General features: G+C 49.5%; 1 protein-coding gene across 12 annotated transcripts in view; it reads left to right on the top strand.

Annotated features, from left to right (window-relative positions):
- Window positions 1-18,862, top strand: part of GRAMD1B (GRAM domain containing 1B) — a 234,556-nt gene that overhangs the window by 128,221 nt on the left and 87,473 nt on the right. For 2 of the 12 annotated variants that reach the window (XM_072729488.1, XM_072729486.1), the window contains exon 1: window positions 15,747-16,250. The exons of 7 other annotated variants lie outside the window; for them this stretch is intronic. In XM_072729488.1, coding sequence (XP_072585589.1) covers window positions 16,228-16,250 — 23 coding nt within the window. In that variant the 5' untranslated portion in view covers window positions 15,747-16,227. Of the gene's footprint in view, window positions 1-1,428; window positions 1,524-2,009; window positions 2,188-15,685; window positions 16,251-18,862 lie in introns of those variants that run through there. 3 more of the 12 variants (XM_072729494.1, XM_072729483.1, XM_072729491.1) reach the window with 3 other exon arrangements.

The raw sequence follows: 18,862 nt of genomic DNA, 5'->3' as shown, positions 1-18,862 counted from the left end.
TTTTTATCTGCTCTGAGTCTGTAATAATGGGAACAGGAAGGGGGACACGTGGAGCTGGGAGAGATGAATTGGTGGGCGATGTTGCAGCACAGTGTTCAGTGGCAAGGGATTTGGTGACGGTGCATCCAGGTTTGAATCCCAGCTCTTGCTGTGCTGACTGTATGACCGTGGGTAAGTCACTGAAAGTCTCTGAATCTCAATTTAATTATCTCTGAAAGGGAGAACAACTTACCTCACATGGTTCCTGCAAGTATCAAATGAGGCAGCAGATTTGAAAATTTCCTGGAGCACCAGACAAATGGGAGTGTGGCTGTCACTGTTCTGTCATTAAGGCAGATGCACAGAGTCCCTATAAACTACTAGAATGGTTGGTGGTGTCATGCTTTGGGGCCGCTCTTCCTTGCTCCGTGTGGGTCCAGCTGAATGCCCAGTTTTGTTGTGAAATCAGGCTTGAACAGAAGCGGGTAAGAGAGAAGAAGGAAGAGGGAGGCAGGGATGGGTGAGCCATCACAGGTTCCTTGCCTTCCTATTTTAATTCTCTTACATTGTAATCTCTCTGTTTAACTGTTGCTGTGCTGGATATTCCTGAACTCTGGGAGCTGGATTGGGGAGTGGCGGGGTGGGGAGTTAAACAAAGGGTATGATTTCTCCCAGGGTCTCACTTTTTTTGAGGGATGAGTCCATCTGGAATAGGGAAAGGAGTGTTGGCAGGCCTCGCTTTGACCTTTTTACTCTTCTCTGGGTCTTCGTTTTCTCATTTGAAAAGCGGAGCCAAAGCTTTAAAGTCCCTCCCACCTTTAACATTTTGTGGGTCTGAAAGCATAAGCATCAAGGAATCAAGGATCTTAACAGCAAACCCAGGTTGGCACCTTGGAGGAACCAATAGAGCTGGAGCTCACGGGAAAGCTGGACGATACTGACCTGCTTTTCCATAGGTTATTCTCTTTGACTGGGAGACTATCTCTAAAGATTTGGCAGGAGGGGCAGTGGTTCAGGAGAGCACACAAGCTCATCCCTTGCTGGTTTTGAGGAGTGTTGCTCTCTTGTGTTTGTGCTGGCACCAGCACCAGCCAATGCACACAGCGAATGTACACACCGTGGTTTATCTAAGTGGAGGCTTTGCACTTTCCTTGAAACGTGAGCAGCCTGTTCCCGTCTTTGCTGTAAGGCTTGGGGTGCTCTGATCCCTTTCCCCCCACGGAGGCCTCTGGCTGACACAGCCTATCCCAGGTTGCCAGAGTAAAATGGGCCAGAGAGGAAGCTGTAGTCACTGCAAGCAGAGCGGCCTGTCCCTGCTGGGCAGGAAACCTACAGTGATGAATGGGGCCGGATGAAGTCATCCTGCTCCTCCAATCAGGCTGCTCCGAGAGAGCCAGGGGCCTCTGCAGATCCAGCCGGGCTGCCGGCTGCTCTCATGTACCTTTAGACAGAGGCTGTGAGTCTCTGGGAGTGGAGTGGGGGGGTGTGAACCGCCCGCTCCTGGCTCCTGTGTAGGCCTCAGTGAGTGTGAATGTTATTGCAAGGTGAGTGGCTTCACCCGGCAAATTCCTCTCCCCCTGCATTCTCGACCCAGCCGTGCGGGGCTCCGGCTCTGTGGCTCCGGCGTCTCCTTGCACAGCACCTCCTGCTTCCATCTGAGTGCCTGCACCTCCTTCTTGAGGTTCTCACAGCCGCCCCCACCAGCCCCCCAGCCCCCTCCCTACCCGCTACCCCCAGCACTTGCTCAGCACCTGCCAGCTGGCCTCTGCCCACACGCTCCCCTCTTCCTGACCTGTGGGTACCAGTTGGCTGGGTGATGGGAGGGCAGGGCCTCCATCTCCGTGCTGCTCTGGCCCCAGCAGGGGGAGCCCTGGGAGACCCACGCTTGCCTCCTGGGAAGAAGTCCCAGGCAAGGGGAGACGCCCCCTGACTCAGCCCGATGTGTGAGCGTCTGTGGGAACCCAGGCAGCCCCCTGACTTGCCGGGGACCCCAAGCCTCTTTCCTGTGCCCCCCCACCCCCCACAGTAGAGGACATCCTAAGGGGCCAGAGAATAGAAATCTGCTGTCTTATTTCCCCTGACCTTCCAGAGGGGTGGTTTGTTCTTTTGGGGTGGACATTTGTGACTCTGCCTTTTCTCTCTGGATGGTGCCGCTGCTCCTTAGGCCAAGCAGAGATCATGGAGCCGGCTGATATGGCCACAGCAAAGGTAGGATGGAAATGCTGCCGGCCGCACTGTGCGTAAGTGGCTTCGCTTGGCAAGTTCTGCCTTTGGTTCACTTTTCTCCCCCCTCCTGTCCCTCAGCCCACCACTCCTGAGTGTCGGGGGGCTGTGCCAGTGGAAGGAGAGGACCCCAGCATGACCACCTCAGGAGAGGGGAGGATGGGCTGGGTCCTCCAGAGCACACCCTCACCTTCACGTGCCCCAGAGTCTGAGCGGGTGGGGGTCGGGGTGGGGGTGGGGGTCTCTGGTTCTGTCTGGGCTGACTTCTGTGTCTCTCTTGTTAGCTCTGCCTCGGTTTTCATTTATCTGTATTCTGTCTCTCTTTGATCGCCCCCCTCCTTCTGGTGTGTCCTCTTCTGCCCCTACCCCACGCCACAGTGCTCTCCTCATTCATTTGTGCCATCCCTGTCCTTCCTTCCCACCTTCTGTTTGCTTCTCTTTTCCCTCTGCCTGTTGTATAAGGAATGGGTGGGGTCAGTGTGGGCTGGACAGTCTTGAGAGTAGAGCCTGCCTCTCATCCTGCAGCAGACGATGGCCTTGGGATTGGCGAGGATTTTGGTCTCTGAGTGGCAGATGCTGCTGTGTCCCCTCCCACCCACTCATCTGATGCCCCAATGGAAGTGTGGGTCTGGGCCCCTCCAGGGAATGTGGCCGGGTGCTCCATCTCCTGGACCCTGCTGGCTCACTAGAGGGCGTTCCTGAGACAGCTTTCTGCTCCCTCCTGAATCCTGCTTGCAATTTGAAATTTGTTTTTCTGTGCGTTTTCCCAAACCAGGAGCTTGAGCCCTTGGGAGTAGATTGGGATGGGGGGGGGGGGGGCGCTGTGGTGGGGAGGTGGAGGTGGGCTCTAAGGAGGCCGGGTCTGCAAGCCCCAACCCCAGCCCCTATGTGCAGGGGGAGACCTGTCGTCCTAGAATTTCTCAGCCCTTGGTGTGGGGGTGTTCCTTTTTGGCCAGATGGCAGGGCCTCCTTTGTCTCAGAGATGCAAGACTGGACAAGGATCAGACCTCTGGAGCAGGTTGGGTCCCCCAGGTGTATGTGGAAGAGAGAATGAGTTGGAGGCCCAAGCAGCAAGGGTGCTGTGGGTAGTATTGTGTTCTAGTGGTTAAGACTCATCTCTGCGAATCATCGATCTGGGTTCCAGGCACCTTCCTCCCAACTCCCACACGCTGTGTGATCTGATCCAAGTTACTTAACCTCTCTGGGTTAAGTCTCCTAGTCTGTACAGTGGTGAAAGGTACACACAGCTGTTGTAACCAGCTTAGATTCATCAAAGACTTTGTTTTCTTGGAAGAGAGGAGCTAGGGAGAGCACAACTAAATAGCAGGCCTCCCTAGATGCCCTCCCACCCTCTGTCCCCTCTTCTGCTCTTTTTTCCCTCCTTGCACAAACTTTCGAGGACCCACATTGCACACGGATGGTGCAAGAGGCTGTGTACCCCCTTGGCAGCGTGCACTGGCAGACACAGGAACAGGCCTGGGTAACTGGGTTTGGCTCCAGAACACTTTGCTCCAAGCAGTTTGCTCTGTGATTGTAATGCTACCGTCTGTGATGTAGAGTGTGTCTCTCATCAGGCTGACCTCTTATGAACCTACTAGTCAACTAGCTCTTGAGCTTGTAAGTGGTTTGGTATCAAGGAGCTGGCTCCCAGGGGGTGGTGGTAGTGAGTGCTGTGGGGAAGCTGTAGTTTGGAGGGATTGGGGAGTTATCTGCAGTTAGTTAGGAGGTGTGTATTTGTATTTGCATATGAAGGTAGAAACAAAGACAGCTCCATTTTTCTTAGGCCCTTTACCATCCACCAGCCCAGACTGCAGATTATCTACTCAGGTGGACAAGCAGGCTTTGGATCTGGGCCATTCCTGAGCCTAGCCTTTGCTTGCAGGACCATGAAGACTGAATCTGATTGGTCGTTGAATGCAGATACCATTTAACCCCAGAACAGTGATTCTTTTCCTTAAACCTTCTCTACCCCAAACCCTTTGGAGGGAGTTTAGTTCAGGTGTTTTCAGTTGGGCCCATGAACCATTAAACTCCTTAGGAGAGGACCCCTGAGCCTCTATACATCTGTAGGTGTATCTCTCTCTGCATTGTTTTCTATGAAGAGTACCCATGGCTCTCATCAGATCTAGGAGGTTTATAACTCACAGCTTTAAGAAACTTTACCTGATCCACATGCTCCCATAAAGAGCCTATTTGTGTTTTGCAGCCCAGGTAAAAAGAGAACTTACATGTTATGGCTGATGTATGGAATCTCTGATAATGTATCAATGTCATGCAACTGTTGAGTAAAAATTCATGTTGTGACTCATTGGTACATCATTTACATATGGCTTGGATGCCATTTCTTTTCTATTTTAAAGATTTTATTTATTTATTTATTTATTTGACACAGAGAGCGCAAGCAGGAGAAAGGGGCAGAGGGAGATGGAGAAGCAAGCTCTCCAAAGAGCAGAGAACCCGATGCAGGACTTGATCCCGGGATCACAAGCGAGCTGAAGGCAGATGCTCAGCTGACTGAGGCACCCAGGCACCCAGATGCCATTTCTTTAATACGTCATTTTACTTGAATGTATTTCTAAATATATGTAAATGCATCCCTTTTTCCTTATGCTTTCCTTTTTAGTTCTGAAGTACTGTTCCCAGGATTTTCCTTAGCCCCACATATCTTTGATTCAGTTAGCCTAGAATGAAATAGCTTTTGGTTTGAAAGTGTGATCACTCTTGATGCCAATGCCACCTATTTAGAGTGTTCGGTTGCTAGAGGAGGGCTGTTGTGGGCATGACTTGGTCTCCTGGAGTCTGGATTTTGAGGCTCTGTTATTGCATTGCCACGGTACTACTTTTTTTTTTTTTTTTTTTTTTTAAGGTTGCAGTTTCGGAGGGGGGCCGTCTGATGTCCTGTGGTACCTGGGTTTAAGATACATGGATTGTAAACTGTGCCCTGAGAGTTTCTGTTTCAACCTCTAGGAAAGAGGTTGGTAGGCATTCATCAATACATTCATTTGATGAATGTTTATTAAATGCCAGTAATATGCCAGCAGAGAGTTCAGTGTGGAAGTTTTAGTTGGCTAGCATGCAATCACTGTGAACAGTTGTTCACGGATTCTTGGGGGGAGACAGATGAGTAAACAAATTATGATGGTACAAGGTAATCGGGGTTGTAACAGAAGTTCAAGTCAGCAGGGAAGCACAGAAGAAGTATTTGATGTTGCCTGGGCAGGCAGGGGGGCTTTCAAAAGGAAGCCACATTTGATCTGAGACCTGAAGCGTCAGTGGGAGGTTATCAGGTGGACAAGAGAAGAGAGGTGATGTTATGAACTGGAGTTGGACAGATCTGCGTTCAAATGCTGGCACTGCCACTTTCTGCCTCTGTGAACTAGAGCGGATTCTCTTGGCCTGTCCTCATCTCCGTGCCCTTATTTGTAACCCAGGGCAATAGTATGGACCCTGCAGGATTGTCGTGAGGATTAAAGGAGATGAAGCCTGGCATACCATGGCTGTTCACCGAACAGTAGTGAGGCAAGAGAAGGAGACAGCATGAATGTGGCAAAGCCCCCGTCACTGCAAGCAGTTTGGCATGATCAGGCCTTAGGAGCAGTTGATGAAACTAGACATAGGAATCAACATCCTAGGCAGCCTTCTATGATGCTTACGTTATGTAAATTATGTAGATATTGGAAACAATCAAAAGATTTTTAGGAGATTAGTCGATTTGCATTTGAAAAATACTCTGGCTACAGGATAGACAGATAATTAATCAGTTCCTTATTCTGTGCCATCTCTGAGACTTTTTTTTTTTTTAACATATCTGTCTTCCCCAGCTAGACTATATGCTTTTTAAGGGCTAGTGTGTTTTTGCTTCTTAAGCCACAACCAGCCCCTTTCCCCCGCATTCCAGCATCTAGCATATTACTTGGTATATAATAGATGCTCAATAAATATTGGGTGACTGAATAAACATATTTGGAGAGGAAGGTAGGTATACAACTGCAAAGCTAACAATGAGAATCGAAAAGCAGGTTCGAAAATGAAAGCAAGAAATAAACCCGCGTCATTGAGGGAACTAGAATTGACATGCCTTTGTACCTAGTTCAGTGGGAGGTAGAAGAGGATTATAGGGTGAACTCCACATGTCTGACCAGGTGACTTGGTAGGTGGTGGTGCCATTTATCAGGAAGCAGGCACCGGGAGGTCAGAGTCAGATGGAAGTGTAGAGGTACAATGTGAAGGTACATTATTCAGGCTGGCTTTGAGGTGCCTGTGGGACCTCCAGGCGAAGTTGTTCAGAAACAGTTGGGAATTTGTGTCTGAGGTTGAGGGAGTGGCAGTAGCTGTCCGTGTGTATTTGGGAGGCCCAGCCATATCGCCAAGGCATCATCAAAGCATTCAAGAATAGATTAGGTTCATTACAAGAAAAAAGATTTGTAACTACTCTTGGGGATGGACGTCAACTAGGCTTACTACAATCATTTCACAATGTCTACAAATAATGAATCATTATGTTCTACACCTAATATAATGTGATATGTCAATTATAGGTCAATAAAATCCCCTTAGATTGGGAACCTCTGTGGCCCAGATGACCCCCTAAAGACAAGGGAAGTTGACTGGAGGTTTTCAGATTCCCCTTATAGCAGTTAAGAGGCAGAGCCCCTCCTTATAGCAAGAATGTGAGCTCGGAGAACCCAGAAGCCCTTCCTCATAGAGGAGTCTAAACTTGTGGATTTGGTTAGAGAAGTTGGCGGAAACACAGAATTGCCACATACTTGTTTTACTCCTAGAAGGGAACAAAACTACCATATAAAATGCACCACCCCCTGGTTGTATTTAAAGAACATTTTAACATAAAGTTAAAGGGACATGTTCTCAAAAACTAAAAACGCAGAGTATTTTAGCTTTTTGCAACCTCACCATGTTGCCTTTATTTTTATTCAGTTGTCCACAGATCATGTAAATATTTCCCTTGTGATGCCCATGAACCATTAAAGGCAGCTGGTGGCTGGGTACGGAAGGACACAGGTGCATTTACTGAGGGGCTCTGGTCTTAAGGCACCTGCAGCCTGAGTCACGATTTTGCCATTCTCACGTCAGTTGTGACGTTTAGAGAATATAGTAGGTTAAGTATAGGGGCCCGAGGCATCTTTGAACATTTTTTCCCCCCACCCTTAAGGCTCCGATGAGAAAATGTCCTAATGGTAGGAAATGAAACTTCAAATTCCAGCCCATTAGATGCAGGCTGCTCTGTCCAAATAAACCTGTGTTTATTGGCAGTGAGAATAGCAGTATGTTCCGCAGGCACTATTTCTGGACACCTGTCATGCAAATAGGAAGTTCTTGTCTCTGTAAAGAATGATGACAAATATTGGATCCTTTTTCTGGCTAACTCTTTTTGTGTTAAGACCAGACTAATCAGGACATAATTATCACAGACAGACTCAGAATAGGTTAGCTGAGAATATTCGCCATTATTTGTTAATTGATTAAAAAATTGGCATCATGATTACAAACCTGTGTTCATTTTGGTAAACAGAAGTACTGCGTTCTGATTATCTATGCCTCTCTTACAGGACTTAATACTTTAAAAAATTTTATGTTAAAATTATTGTGGGACACCTGTGGGGCTCAGTGGTTGAGCGTCTGCCTTTGGCTCAGGTTGTGACCCTGGGGTCCTGGGATCTAGTCCTGCATCAGGTGCCCTGCAGGGAGCCTGCTTCTCCCTCTGCCTGTGTCTCTGCCTCTCTCTCTCTCTGTCTCTCATGAATAAATAAATAAAATCTTTTTTAAAAACTACTTAATGTAACTATCTAATGCCCGTGTATTATATTATCTTCCTTATTAGATCATAAGCTTCTGGAGATCAAGGAGGATCTTGGATTTATTGTTGAAATATCATCCCGATTTACCTGAGTCTTGAACATAGTAAGCACCCAATAATGTAGTTATTGTTGGATAAATAAATGACCGACTGATGTAGCAGAAATATCACGAAATAAAAATATAAGAGTATCTCCAGTAGAACAGGAAAAAATAAGGAAACTTTTTAGATAAAGAAGAGAAAGTAGATTAGGCCTAGGTATGGAACCTGGTTCTCGCAGTGGGAAGTGGCGGTCTGTAAGACACCTGGTGGGAACCATCCTAGTAATGGTTAAAATGCACTGGGCACCTGAGACTGTGTCTTGTGCTGTCATCGACACCTAGCCACCATATGGGCTGTTGTCATCACCTCTGTGTAGACGGATCTGAGGCTTAGAGAAAGGAAGCAGACTTGCTCAGGGTCTCACATATTAAGGATGGATTTGAACTCACATCTAATTCCAGAATCCCTGTGTGAAAGTACAGCACACACCCCCAGGACTGGTGTCAGGCCCGTGTCAGCTCCCAATGCGGTTTTTCTAGGCTTGTCTAGAAAACCAAGTGGTCTCTGGGCCAGCAGTAGATCCCTGTGTCCTGGGCCAGGAGTCTTTCACTGTTAAGATGAGCGAACAACGCCCAGCTCATCATTTTGCTAAGGGTCCTCCTGATGGGTGACTTGGATTGAGAAGGGAGAAGGAGGAGGTGGGAGGAGCGAAGGAGCAGCTGGCCTCGGGCGGCTGGGCGCTCCCTCCCCCAGAGAACCTGAGTTTATAAGCTCCCTTCTGGGTCCTGATACCATCAGTCACCCTGAATTTCTCCTGAGGATAAACTGGGAGGCTCAGGGTGGGTAATTAGAAATCTGCCTTGTTTCTTCCATCTGGCAGGAGACGTGTTTTCTTTTGTTATGCAGGTAATTAGAATGAGGGAGGTCAGGTGAGGCCCCCCCTACCCTGGCCTGGTTGGTGGGGTTTCTCTAAGGTGTGTGTCTCTCTCCTGACAGGTGGGCTGTGCCACCTGGGGGCCGCCCTTCTGTCTGGCAGCAGAAAGAGTTGTGACCTGGAACATACTGATGGAGGAGCCGAACCAATAAGCCAGCACTGAGGCTGGCAGGCAGGTGTTCAGGCAGCCGGGGAGAGGATTTCAGAGATGAAGGGGGTAGGGCTGGAGGCTGGGGCTGATGCTGGCGGTGGGGGTCCTCTTTGGGGCTTCCATTGCCAGACAGAGCAAGAGCTGAGGAAGCCAGAAGTCTCCACGGAGAAGGATGTGCAGAGCTGCTTCAACAGAGGGGAGGCCTTGGTTAGCTGGGTTCTGCTGCTGAGGTGAGCAAGAGAAGTGATTTGGTCCTGGCCTGGCTGAAGAGGGATTCTGAGGCTAGCGTGAGGTCGAGGGGGTTTGTGGGACCCGGCTCCGGGCTTCCCCTTGTCCCGTTGCCTCTTTTCACCAACCGCAGCACCCCCTTACCTTGGGGCTAGGGGCAGCCACCCGCAGCAGGAAGAGAACCAGACCTTCTGGAGCTGGAGCCTCTTCCCCTGGGGAAATGTGGTTTAGTGACACGGCACTGGGGCGTCGTGAGAACCACAGGACAGAATGTAGGGGAGGCTTCCTTAAGCTTCAGCAGCCTGGCTGCCTCCCTCCTGTGTTCCTCCCTCTCTGGTCTGCTGGGCTTGGTGAACAGCTAGGGGCAGCATGGGGCTGGCTGGAGCTTGGCTCTGCCCTTGCCCATCCTGTTGGTTGCCTGAAGGAACATCCTGGATCAGCAGATTGTGAAGTGGAGGGGCAGAGAAGGATGGGGGGACGGTAAGTCTGTCCCTTTTGTATTTTCATTTCTTATTTGACGCCAGCACCGGGAGGAGATGCCTGGGGTCATAGAGGCAGAAGGGAGCATACCTGAGAGGAGCAGAGCCCTCCCTACTTGTTTTCCACACAAGCCTCTGGACCTCTGCTGCTCGGTGGCCCCGGCTCCCCTCCCCTGCCCGCCCCTGCCCTCCCTGCAGTGGCCGGGTGGGGCTGGAGGGCAGAGGTGCGCACACAGTCCCATCACGGGAGGGGAGGGCAGGGGCGGGCTCGGGAGGCTCCCAGCTGGGAGCTGACACAGATGAACAGACCAGAAGGCGAGGCCAATGCCTGCAGCCCACACTGTCACCCCAGAGCCAGTGACTAATAGTGGGAGAGGAGAGGGGGGAGGGGGGCAGGAGGGACAGGGAAGTGGCGGGGAGCACCTGATCGGGTGCCGCTCTGGCCATCTGCTGTCCCCTCACACAGGCTCTATTGACTGCAGTTTGGGATTTGGAAGAGGGTGCTGGCTGGAGGACGCGGAGGCTTGTTGAAATGGAGTGTTTAGGAGGCTGCTCCTCCCCCGCTGCTCCTCGCACCAGCTTCCTGACCTCCAAAATGCTCCTTAAATATAACACTCTCAGCGCCTGACGACTCCCCTGCCTGAGCTTGGAGCTTTGATTCCCCAACGTGTGACTGCAGCACTGCTCTGCCCCAGTTTTGCCAGTTCCTGGAGGCTTGCAGCTCTGCCCTGGGCCTGCGGCTCTGCTCTCAGGAGGCGAGCGCAGAATCCAGAAACTCCAGAGAGAAGGGGAGCCTCAGGGGTCATGTCCACTGTCTATTTTCTGCTCCACATAGGCTCCCCGTGACTTCCCAAGGTCACGAGGAGGCGTGAGCATCTGGTGGCGGCAAGAGCCATTGATGGGTGGGTGGCAGGGGCCTGAATTCTCTGGTGAGTTCCTGGGCTCGCAGCTGCGAGGCCTTGGGTGTCTGCATAGTGGTATGCTCTGGTTCAGAGACCTCCCGCCAGTCCCTCTACTCAGGGATGAGGCCAGAAGCACCAATCCTGATTCTGTTGGCTTGGGAAAGGAACAGTCCCCGGGTGGTGAGACCCTCAGGCATGCAGGAGGCCAAGAAGAAAAAGTCAGAGCAGCTAAAATCAAAAAGGAAAATTTTCCAACCTGCATTCCAAACCCAGTAAAGTTTGAAAGAAACCATTGTGTTATAGCAAGAGGTTTGGAGCAATACAACTCACCCTCGTGTTAATTAGACCTTATAAACACAACAAACTTTGGAATATCCATGAGCCTGGGAAAGCCAATATTTTGAGGTTAGATTTTTGAAAATGCAGATAACACAAATTGTCACGGTCAACGCTTCCCCGCCACCGCCCTGCACTCTCGTCCATTCTGTTCATAGTGACCCAAAGGAGAAGAGTGGTGTCAGGTGTTGTCTAGTTATTTTGTTTATTTTTAAAATTTTTTTCTCCAAATAGTGAATTGCTATAAAGATTATTTATAAAACATTAAATATGTGTAAAGCATACAAAAAGAAGGAACAGTGAGCATGGTGTACTTCTTACGGGGCCGCTAATTCCACCGTCTTCCCCACTCGTTAGAGGTGACAGCCTTTCTGAATGTTGAGTTTGTCATTTGCTTGATTTTCCATTTTATGGATACAGACGGTCTAGCTGTACAGACACAGAATATCTGGACACTCTGAGTACTCATGAGGTTGAGCACCGTTGTGTATGTGAACGTGAACTACCGTGGTAGGTGTTTGCTCTGTAGCTGTACGTGCATATGGAATCATGCTCTGCATTCTTCATTCATTGACTTGCTCTCTCTGTTCAGCATCGTTTCCAGGATTCACTCAGTCGCACTTGACAGTAATTTATGAATTTCCTGAATGTTATATACCATTCGTACTTTAAGAAAATCCCAGTTATTTGTCTTTTCTGCTGTTGATAGCCATTTATTTGTTTCCAGGTTTGGGGTTTTGTTTCCGCAAACTGTTATTACATAGGGTGCTGTATGATGTTTCTCCTGCACTTCTCCTAATGGGAGCTTCTTTAATTGTTCGAGTAGAACCATTAGGTGTTAGAAGATGCAGTTCCTCAACTATACCATGTGATACCAAGTGGTTTGCTTACGGTAGCTGAATCACTATACATCTCTCCAAGCTCCTTTCCAACCTTTATATTATTAGACTTTTTAACTTTTGCCAATCAGATGGGTATGAAATAGCATCTCATTGGCATTTTCGACTTGCGTTTTCCTGAGTGCTAATGAGGTTGAGTGCCTTTTTATATATTTATTGATCACTTCCTCTCCTGAAAGTGCTTATTCAAATCCCTTGTCTATTTTTCTGATTGTTTTTCTTTTTCTTATTGATTCATAGAATTTTTTTTAATAAATTCTGTGAGCAATTCCTTTTTCAGTTACATTTGTTGCGAATATCTTCTCCCAGAAAAGCCTTGTCCTTTCTCCCTCTTTATGATCAGTTTTGATGAGCAAGATGTTCCTAGGTTGTGTTACTGTAGTTGAGTTCATCAGCCTTCTCTTCTCTGGACGTTTTTGTGTGCGTGTGTGAATTGTTGAGGAAATCCCCAGGCAGCTGTCTGTATGAGGATCAGTTGGTAATTATGATTTATCAAGGGAGATTGTTCTCCCTCCACCTCTGCCAAGGTTGAAGACAGGTGTGTCTTTTAGTTCCTCAGCAACATGTGGGGGTTTCTTTCGGGCTCATTCTTTGGGTGAGGGTAAGCCAGCAGGCCCCACTTTATGAGGTGATCTCCTTTCCCTTCTCACATCAGAGGGCCTGTGGCGTTGTCTCTGTCCACCATGTTCAGTGAGGTCCAGAAAATCAAGGCCTCATTTTGCAGGTTCTATAGATATCTTCTCTAGAAAACATACCCATTAGGCTCTCTTTAATTTTCTGGGTTTATGCCCTCACTAAATTTGTGGCCTCTAAGTAGGTCTTACTTTGATAGCTCATCAAGCTTTTTTTTTTTTAATTTTCTTTTTTTTCTTTCTAAATGTTTTATTTTATTCAGCAGTTTTCTTGTTTTTAGCAGAAAAGCCCATCAGGATATCTAGTCTGCCATATTGCCAGAAATAGAAGTCTTTGGACTTAGTTTTTTCTTAAAAATTCTTGCCCTTCCATGGGGTGCCTGGGTGGCTCAGGTCATGACCCCAGGGTCCTGGGATCCAGCCCCATGTTGGGCTCTGCTGAGTCTGCTTGTCCCTCTCCCACTACCCTCCACCGCCCCCCCCCCCCCGTGCTTGCATGCTCACACTCTCTCTCTCTCAAATAAATGAATAAATAAAATCTTTAAAAATATTCTTGCCCTCCCTGAAACACAGACATCAAGGAGCAGCCAGGTTGCAGTCAGGCAGAAGCTGGAGAATTGAAAGCACCTGCCTGACCATTAATCTGCACATTCACCCCCAGAGGAATCTAGAATTATGTCAGTGCTGACGACTTACCGGTCAGGAAACCTTCCAAACCGTGCCAAATAGTCTGCCCTCTGTGAGAAGATCAAAGAGGGAAATACACTGAATGATGAATGTCCCTTCATTCTTGCTTGGTGTTATTCTTTAATTCAAGGCAAGATAGCAATCCCATGGTGCTTTAAAGCCATATTTCGATCTAATTTTAAGATTTTTCTTATGGGTCCCGAAAATGGAGCCGGGTTCTAGGGCTCTGTGAAAAGCCCTGGTTTTAGAAACAGGAAAGAGCCAAGGGGAATTTGAGGTAGATAATTGCCTCCCAACCAACTAGGCTTTCCTTTCATGTTCCTCATATCTCCATCATACACTGGTACTTAAGCAAGCTAACTCATCAGCAAGAGTAGTAGAAGCAGCTGACTTGATTTAGTGTCTTTTTTTTTTTTTTTTTTTTTTTACCTGTTGCCTGGATTCTTTTTGCCTTGGGAGCATGTGAACCCTTATAAATCAGCTTGTCTGATAATTTTTTTTTTTATAAGCAACATCCTGATTTAAGAGACTGGGTTTGGGGTTGAACATGCCTGAATACAAGTTTCAAGCTTGCAGCTTGTTGGCTGTTGAGCATTGGGCAAATCTAGATGCTACACTTGTGAGTTCTCAACAGCATTACCCGAAAAATCATGATAGTCACTACTTCATAATATGGATCTCATTTAGAGTTAAATGAGATAATGCAAGTAAGGTGCTTATTAGCATGACGCCTGACATAGTATGGTCCCAATACATTCTTATTAATAGTTGTAAGGGAGTTAAAAAAAATAAAAGATAAAGAGTAAAAGCTAAAGAATTTTAACATTATGATCATGTGCTTCTAATGAAATAACTTGGAAAGCTTTGATGCAGTATAGAACCTGCATCTGTGTTATTTGTGCTCAGAGCAGGTTGGTGGGGCAGGATGAGAATATTCTCATCTACCTAGAGTGCTCTAAGGACATTTGTCAAGGGGCTGGCATCACAGGTCTCGGGAGGCTCTTCAAGTGAATTACCTAGGTTGTAAAAGAGAACTTCTGCATCCCTACAACATGCTGCTGAAGGTACATAACTAAAGATGTGTTCAAAAGTCTTGAAAGCATTTCAGTGTTGTCTAGCCCCGGGGCTGTGGAAAGAGGGAAATTCCGTAGCCCTGGGCTACTTTGGGAGTACATCTCTAAAAGCTCTGGATCCCTTAAAGAGCATTTCTGTTGGACCTTTTGGACCCTGGAGGGAGACCGCAGTGTTTTATTTAGGTTTGAATTAGGCCACTTTGATTAACCACTTGCTAATAGTACCTATACTATATATTAGCCCTCCTAAGTCAGTGGGGAGATGGACCTGAACATGATACACAGCGCCTGCCTTCATGGAACTTATCATCTAAGGTCAGCAAGGCAAGTAATAAGTCATTGCAAGTACAGTGAGTCTTACCAGTGGGGATCCTGCACTCCAGGTTTTCTTCAGATTATCACCTTGGAGGGTCAGGTCTAGATGGTGTACAGAACACGTATGGAAGTCTGTATAGATGATTGCTCTGAGGCAAGTTTCAGGGTAAAGGCTTAATATGGTTCAGTTGAAGGTTACTATTTCATAATTAATCTCCTCTTTGTTTGTTCTCACCCATCCGCATTACTGACCCAGATAGTCCAATCATCTAGGGGAGGACCAAAAAAAAAAAAGAATGACAGCCAGGAAAGTTGCTGGGGCTGGCACAGGCGGGCCCAGCTTGGAGGATTTTAAGAGTGAATTATGTGTTCTAGTTGGAGTTGAAAAATCCCAGTGTCTCGTCCCTTTGATGCTGTGCTGGGCCTGAGTCTTCTCAGATCCCTGTTGGTGATAAAACATCACTGAGATCCAAGCCCAGGCCCTTGTGGCCATCTTACAGGGCTCCTGGGCCCCAGGTGACCAGGGCTGCTGCCGGGCTGCCCTAAGTTGCTGCCTCATGGAGCGCTCCAGAAGTGGTGGCCAGGCTCTCTCCCCGGCAGGGGAAGAGGACTGGGAATCTCAGGGATCTCACAGCGAGCTCGCCCCGCCTTGCTGGGCAAAGGGTGAGGATTCCACTTACAGTGGCCTTTGGACACCCAGGCACTAACCACCCCCCCCATTCCCTCCAGGCCTTTCAAGTGTGCTGGGCTTTGAGTGCCCCAGATTTGCAGAGGGCCTGGGGTGGGGGGTGGTCAGCGCCCCCCCCCCCCCCCCCCCCCCGTGGCATTCTAACCCTTTGCTGGATGCCAGGGGTGCGCCCGTCTCCCGCTCCCCCTGCCCTCCTCTTCCCTCCCAGGCATCGCGTTGCGCACCCACCCTTCTCCCTGACTTTCCGTCCCATCCCGGGACAAAACATGTGCTGTGTCTTTAAATGGGCGGAAGTGGCTGGCAGTGCTTTGCTTGGGTACTGCATTGATGAGGAGATTATATGGAGCTGCGGGAGCCGCCGCCTGGGGGAAGAGACGTGCAGGTTCTGCTCGGTGCCTGCCCTCCTGCCGGGCTCTCCTTGGGTCCCTTGCCCCAGGCTGCTCCGAGCCGGCGGGAGGTGAGGGTGGGCGGGCGGCCGCCGGCCTGCCTGGTGACAGCCACTCCGGGCTTGTTTTGCAGCCTTGCCAGCGTCGCCCGTCCCCATCAGAAGCTGGCAGCGGCGGCAGCGGCTCGGGCAGGCGGCTCCAGCCCCGGGCTGGATTTGCAGAAGCTGCCGTTGGCCTTGGAGCCCGGCGGCGCGCAGGGGTTCTCCGGGCTGGCGCTTGCTCGCTCTCTCCCTCTCCCCCTCTCTCCCTCTGTCTCCTTTCTCTCTCTGTGTTCAAGTCACATTACATGGGATTCTGTTCTTTGGGGACTTCGTCATCTTTTCAAATATGTCCTGGGACCTCCGGAGCTGTCACGGGGATGCTAAGGACACGGTCAGTGGATTATCGTGCCTGTACTAATGAAAGGATTCAAGCTATCCTGGTAAGTAGAGGAGGGACGGACGAGGCACCTTCCTCTTCCTCATCTTTCTTCAGCTGCTTCCGAGCCCCCCACCCCCACCCCAGCACCTTCACATAGGCCCGTCCCCACAGAGGCCCATCGGGGGCCCCAGGGGGCACGCACTCTGCAAAGTTGCCTTGCCCTCTCCGGCTCTACCTGGCTTCTGCACTGCTGCAGTATTTTCTGCCAGCATCTTCCTGGGGGAGGGGTTTGCTGGAAGTTGCGGGGGGGAGGGAGCCGTGGAGACAAAGTGCAGCTGGAAAGAGTCTCCAACTTTGAGGGGCCTGCAGACCGAGGGAACTTGGCTGAGAAGGGTCCCTCGGGCCTATGGGTCGCAAGGGGCTGGTGGTGGGTGCAGTGGTACCCTCCCCAGCCCAACGGCTGTCCCCGGGGGCCTTGCTCACCCTGCTCCTCACGGCACCCTTGTCCCGGTAGGCAGCCTCTGAGCTCCTAGAGGCTTCTCCGAGGACCAGGTCATGAGGGCCAGATTCCAGCCTCTGGCATGCCTGGCGTCCGACGGAGCGTGGATGGCCCACCGCTGTGCCCATCCCAGGCACGCACCTTGGGGCTCTCTAGGTGCCTCTTCTGGGGCCTAATGTTGGGATGTTACAGCCTCTTCTTGCTCGACGTGTGAGAGAGCTGTGTGGTAGCCACAGAAGCCGTCAGAGTATTTTTACCTCCCGTTTTAAAAATAAAACCCTCACCTCTCCCGTTTCTCCTTTGAATCAAGTGGGTGGGTGAATTGGCTTTTTTATCTGGTGGAGAAACTGGAGATTTTGCCTGGGAAACTTTGTCATCGCAGGGATCTGGCACTGCCTACCAGGTGGCGGGTGGTGTGTACGGCTCAGAGGAAAGAGGCTCTCGGGGCTGGGGAGGGCACTTTCTCTCCTTGAGGACAGCGGAGGGTGGGAGGAGAGTTTGGGCCAGTTCCCTGCAGGGATGCGCCCTGCCCTCCTTCCTTGGGCCAGGAGCCATCCACCCCGCAGTCCATGGTGGGACTCTGGGAAGTGATGTCTCTGGATTATTGGAGGTTCATTCCCAGAGTCAGGGTAGGTACTGAGCCAGTGAATACATGGGAGTCCTAGCCTGGCTCTGAGTTGCATCTGGCTTTCCAGAAACACCTCCCCTAGGTGAAAGTCCAACAGATTTAGTCCAGCCCAGCCATCCTCTTTTAGGCAAGATGGTCCTTTTGTGGGTTTTGAGAAGCCACTTTGGGAAAGGTAAGGGAAGAGCTTCATTCTCATGAGCTTAATTCTTAAAAAAAACCTGTGAGGTCCCGAGGGGTGGTCAGCATCAGTGACCCCCCACCCCCCAATCCTGGCCTTGTAGGTCTTCTCTTCAAGATTTGGTCTCCCTCTTTCTGATGTTTAGCTCTTGTGCCGGAAGTCCCCCTGTGAGGTTGAGAAAAGGAGGTAGAGGTAGTCGCAGCACCATCCCTTCTTTCTTGGAGCTGGGTTCTCTGTTCCTTCTGGGCTGGAAAGCATTATTAGCAGAATCTGTTGTCGCTGGCGATTCCAGGCAGGGTCAGCACCCAGAGGTGCCCCTTGATGCCTCAGCAGAGCCAAGCTGGGCCTGTAAGTTGGGTGAGGCATCCAGGAAAGGTGCAGGTCCTGCTGGGTGAGTGGGGACACTGGGCTCATCATCGGAAATCACTCAGCGTCCTTCCCTGCCCCTGCCGTCAGTACGCCTGGGTTGGGGCTGAGGGGTGCTTGGCTGTGTCTCATGATGAGACATCACTTTAACACTGAATGTTTCTCGGCTCGGCCTGGGTTGGTCTCTGAGGCACATGCAGAAATATGTGCCTTTAAAAATCTGCCTTGAGGATCTCTTGGTGCATTTCAACAGAAGAACAGGGTTATGCTGGGAACTGTAATTGGGGTAACCTTGTCCCTTCCAGCCAAATCGAATATTACAAGGATGGGGAAGTTTTGCCATTGACGTCTGCCTGGATAGTGTTAGAGCCCATGATTCACTATTTCATTAGGTGTAGATATATGGGTCCATTTTAGCCCAGGAGCCAGACCTGCATCTGTGTTGGGAATGTTTAGGCTTGAATGCAGCTCCCTTTGGTCATATCCCATGTCAGGGTACTCCTTTCCTCTGTCAACAGGGAGACTTGATAGGAACAAGGTGATTAAATATATTGGCTACCAGGTTCTGAGTAATATCTGCTTATGGAAGAGGATAGAATTAATGAATTTCCTAATGTTTGAGTCATTTCTAGAAGCATTTCTGGAACACTTATGTGTTGGTGGTTTAAAAAAAAGATAAAAAAATGATAATGCTGGGGCGCCCGGGTGGCTCAGCTGATTGTCGGACTCTTGATCTTGGCTCTGGTCTTGATCTCATGATCTTGAGTTTGAACCCTGCAGGGGGCTCCACGCTGGGCATGGAGCCTAATTTAAAAAAATAACAATGACAGTAATGCTGATAATAACAGTAATAATGGCAACTAACATTTGTTGAGTGCTTGCCACACGTCAAGGACCAGTTTAAGTGCTTTACAGGTGTTAAGTCCCATGGTGCTCATGACCTCGTGCTTAAGATCCTCATTTTACAGAGCAAACTGAGACACAGAGCAGGTGTACAATAGA

Source organism: Vulpes vulpes, chromosome 12, assembly GCF_048418805.1.
Source record: "Vulpes vulpes isolate BD-2025 chromosome 12, VulVul3, whole genome shotgun sequence".
Classification (NCBI taxonomy): Eukaryota; Metazoa; Chordata; class Mammalia; order Carnivora; family Canidae; genus Vulpes; species Vulpes vulpes.
Note: the sequence above shows the minus strand (reverse complement) of the source record. Positions and strands in the feature narration are given on the sequence as shown.